The sequence below is a fragment of the Aplysia californica genome, unplaced genomic scaffold (assembly GCF_000002075.1).
Source record: "Aplysia californica isolate F4 #8 unplaced genomic scaffold, AplCal3.0 scaffold00019, whole genome shotgun sequence".
Lineage (NCBI taxonomy): Eukaryota > Metazoa > Mollusca > Gastropoda > Aplysiida > Aplysiidae > Aplysia > Aplysia californica.
The window spans coordinates 2,028,772-2,032,812 of NW_004797289.1; the positions used below are offsets into that span (position 1 = coordinate 2,028,772).

Sequence of the window (4,041 nt, forward strand, 5' to 3'; positions counted from 1 at the left end):
CTCTCTCTCTCTTTCCTCCTCCTCCTCTTACTCTTTCTACTCCTCCTCCTCCAGATTGACCGTTATTACCACCTTTGTGGAGGAGCCCTGGTCTCCGAAGACAAAATCCTCACGGCCGCCCACTGTGTCCAGAATATTATCTTGTAAGTAAGTTGTTATCACGGCATCCAGTGAAACACATGGATACAGTTGGACGATCTAGTCTTTGCAGATGACTTGGCGCTTCTGTTACTTACCCAGGATCAGATGCAAGCAAAGACCACAATTTTAAACAGCCTTAGTTTAGTTTTAGAAGAGGTTTTGCGGCGCTCGCAACTGCATTAGGTCATATGAGCGCCAGAAGGTGCTACAAGGGAGTAACAAACATAAAAAAGAAGAAAGGGAGAAAAGGAGGATAGATGTTTCATAGGAAAGAAGAAGCAAACCACACCAGAGCACCCTCCAACCACCCACTTAAACACCCTATCAGTGTCTGGTTGATTTAAGGATCCACCCCGAAAAGTCAAAGGTCCTAAGGATAGATGCACTACGAAAGGAGTAGGTCAGAATAGAGGGAAAATCACTGAAAGACGTCGAATCCTTCTGCTATTTTGGGGGTATAATTGATAGAGAGCGAGGAACAGCGCTGAAAAACAGCGCTGAAATACGCTCCGCATCGAAAAGGTACAAGCTGCTTTTATTTTTTTGAATAGAATTTGGAAGACCTTGGAGATCTCACTATGAGCAAAGCTGAGGATCTTCAATTCAAATGTAAAGTCAATCTTGTTGTATGGATGTGAGACATGGAACGTATCTCAGACTAGCATAAAGAGGATCCAGGTTTGTTTGTTTTTTGAGCAAGTGTCCAAGGAAGTTACTGAGGATCAGATTGACAGACAGGGTCACCAACGAGGAAGTATTAAAAAGAACGAGACAGAGACAAGTCAGAGGTGAGATGGGAAGAAGGCGGTGGTGATAGACTGGACATACTCTCAGGAAATTAAGCAGTTGCATAACAAGGAAAGTGTTGGAATGGAACGCACAGGGTAAAAGATCAAGGGAAGACCACGTGGAACCTGGAGGAGAGTCATAGAAATATATGTACAGAAAAGTGGGAAGACATGGAATGGCACAGCCCAGGATAGGGAAAGGTGGAAAGTGTTTATTTGTGGTCTATGTCCTGATCCATGGTGAGAAAGGCAGTGATGATGATGATGATGATGATGATGATGATGATGATGATGATGATGATGATGAAGTTGTTATCTCTTACACAATTGGATATTTCAATATACGAGGGTCGTTCAAAAAGTTTTGCCTCCAAGTTCATAATTTCTTTATTACTGATGCTACATACAAAAGTTACACTCTTACTTTTCAACATAGTCGCCTTTTTTGTCTATGCAGATCCGCCAATGTCGAATAAGTTGTCGCACGCCTTCGGCGAAAAAATAATTCTTGTTTTCCTCTAAACCAGCGACGAACAACTCCTTGAACTTCATCGTCATCTGCATAACGTTTTTTTTATGTACTCCTTCAAATTAGGAAAAAGATAAAAGTCAGATGGAGCAAGGTCTGGAATGTTTAATGGGTGTGGTAAGGTCTCTTGAAATCTGAGACTTAAAATAGCATCTTGAGCTTGTCGACTCGTGTGTGGACGGGCGTTGTCGTGGTGCAAAATTGCATTTTTTCCGGGCCGAACTCGTGACAGCCGTGCTCTAAGTTTTCTCAGGGTCTCAATACATGTATATCGTGCAGAGTTGATAGTGAAACCCTGTTCAAAAAATTCCATATGAATAAGACCATCACAGTCCCAAAACACTGTCATAAACACTTTCTTTGCAGATGAAACAATTTTGAACTTCTTGGGGCTAGGTGAGCCAGTGTGCCTGTATTCTTTCGATTGTCTTTTGTTCTCTGGGTCATAATGGTGTACCCAAGTCTCGTCTCCTGTGACTATGCGGCGTAAGAAAACTTCACCTTCATCAATATAACGAGCCAGGAGTTCATTACTAAAGGCCCGGTTACACGTAACGATAAATTGTACAAAAATAGGACGATCTAGCGATCATGAGATAAATCGTTAGGTGTAACCACAAAATTGTACAAATTTGGGACGATTGGACGAGGCTTTGGAGACTCGATCGAGAAATCAAGCTGCGCGATATTTTTCCGTGCGATCACGTCAGATTTGAGGGAGGTACGCTGTGACGTAGATTGGCTTTGAATTTTGCCGCTGTGCAGAATTAAACCAAAGATAGTAAATAACAAGATGGGCCACTCAGCCAAAAAAGTGTCCGCAGGAAGTATGCTCTTTGCTTCAGATGGCGCAGCAGTCTGTTTTGAAGCTCTCTTTCGTTTTTCCAGAAGAAGAATAGGAATAGCACCTCCTTGCGTGCGCAGATCGACTGCTGTTCATCAGCAGTTCGGGTACGTTCAGTGCGGAGTTTTAGGGTTTTTTTTATTTTAATGACCTCTCGCCTTTCATTCTAAAGTCAAATTAAACGAAGAAAACCATCACCCTTTCCTCCGGAAGAGGTTTTTTTGTCAGCGCAACCATTTTAAAAAAGCGTTCTTCCGAAATTTATCCTAAAACTTGCTAGTTTCACTTTGATTTTTTAAAACTCAAGTAGGGTAACTCTGTTCGCAAAGTGTGCGCTTTTGTGAAGAGGGCGCCACCAAATTTTGAGGAAACTTTTTTAATTGGCTCAAAGAGAGAAGTGGCCCATCTTGTTATGTACTATCTTTGATTAAACTCAGGACTCCAATTTTTTAAAATAATTACCGTAGGTAAAAATTGATTTCATATCCGGAATCAGCGTCTCAAAATGAGCAACGTTGCTCGTGGTGAACCTGATTTGGTGAGCTATTATTCATATTTTAGCAATTTTATTATTTAGTTGATCGTCAATGGTGAAGCTGTGCATCAAGGTCACTCGGTGCATTGCACATCTGCAGTCAAGTCAAAGCTTCCGGTTCTACACACAACAAGGTAGGCCTACAGTATGGCCACCCTTTTCTAAAGACACTGTTCTGCTACATCAAATGTACAGGGGAAAAGGGGGGGGGGGGCTTCTGTGATCTAGAGGTAGTGTTCGCCTTTCATTCATTAGGTCTGGAGCTCGAAACCTTCAAATAGAGAGCAGGCAAATCCCTGTCGTCGCAAAGAGACATGGTGGCTTTATGACGAGGAATCTCCTCAATCGAAAGAAAACTGGATGATGGATTGAAACGTGTAAACAGACAACACAGTTCGATAAAACGGACAGTTCTCTCATACGACGAATCTAATACAATTTATCGCTGCGTGTAACCGGGGCTTGACTTGAATTCGGTTCAATTTCAGCTCGGGTGACAACATGTGGGGAACCCAACGTGTGCACACTTTCCCAACACATCATGGATGATAAACTGAGCACTCCCAACAGAAATCCCTAGCATTTCACTGACATCTCTTACTTTGTCCGCCTGTTTGCTTGGATGATCTCATCCACTCTCTCCTGGTGTTGAACATCACTGGTAGTGTTGGGACGACCACAACGTGCTTGGTCATCCAAGTCTGTTTCTGCTGGACTGGTTTCCTTTGCCCATCTTCGAATAGTACTTACATCTACACATGCTTCACCATTGACAAGCTTCATTCGAGTATGAATATCAATGGGTGCAGCTCCCTTTGCATTAAAGAACTCAATAACAGCTCTTTGCTTTAAGCGCACATTCATAGGTTTGCTGGACGCCATTTTCTCGACGACAATGTACCCTAGCTTCTATGATGTAAAGGTGTGACATCATAGCATAATTCTTTTTTCTAGGTTTGAGAGAATACAAATTGAAAGTCAATAGTGTACAATTTCATGAAGATATCTTGAATAGTTTAGAAGTTTTTGGAGAGGAGGCAAAACTTTTTGAACGACCCTGATAGATACCCCCACCCCCACTCCCACCCTTACCTCTTTTCCTCCCTTTTTAAATACACACGTGCACGCACACTCAGTCTCTCTCTCTCTCTCTCTCTCTCTCTCTCTCTCTCTCTCTCTCTCTCTCTCTCTCTCTCTCTCTCAC

General features: G+C 42.5%; 1 protein-coding gene across 1 annotated transcript in view; it reads left to right on the plus strand.

The window, feature by feature from the left end:
- LOC101855921 (chymotrypsin-1) overlaps window positions 1–4,041 on the plus strand; it is a gene marked incomplete in the record, with an annotated part of 12,599 nt that overhangs the window by 3,694 nt on the left and 4,864 nt on the right. Inside the window, 1 exon segment of the mRNA XM_013086785.1 lies at window positions 55–143. Within this exon segment, the coding sequence (XP_012942239.1) occupies window positions 55–143 (89 nt within the window).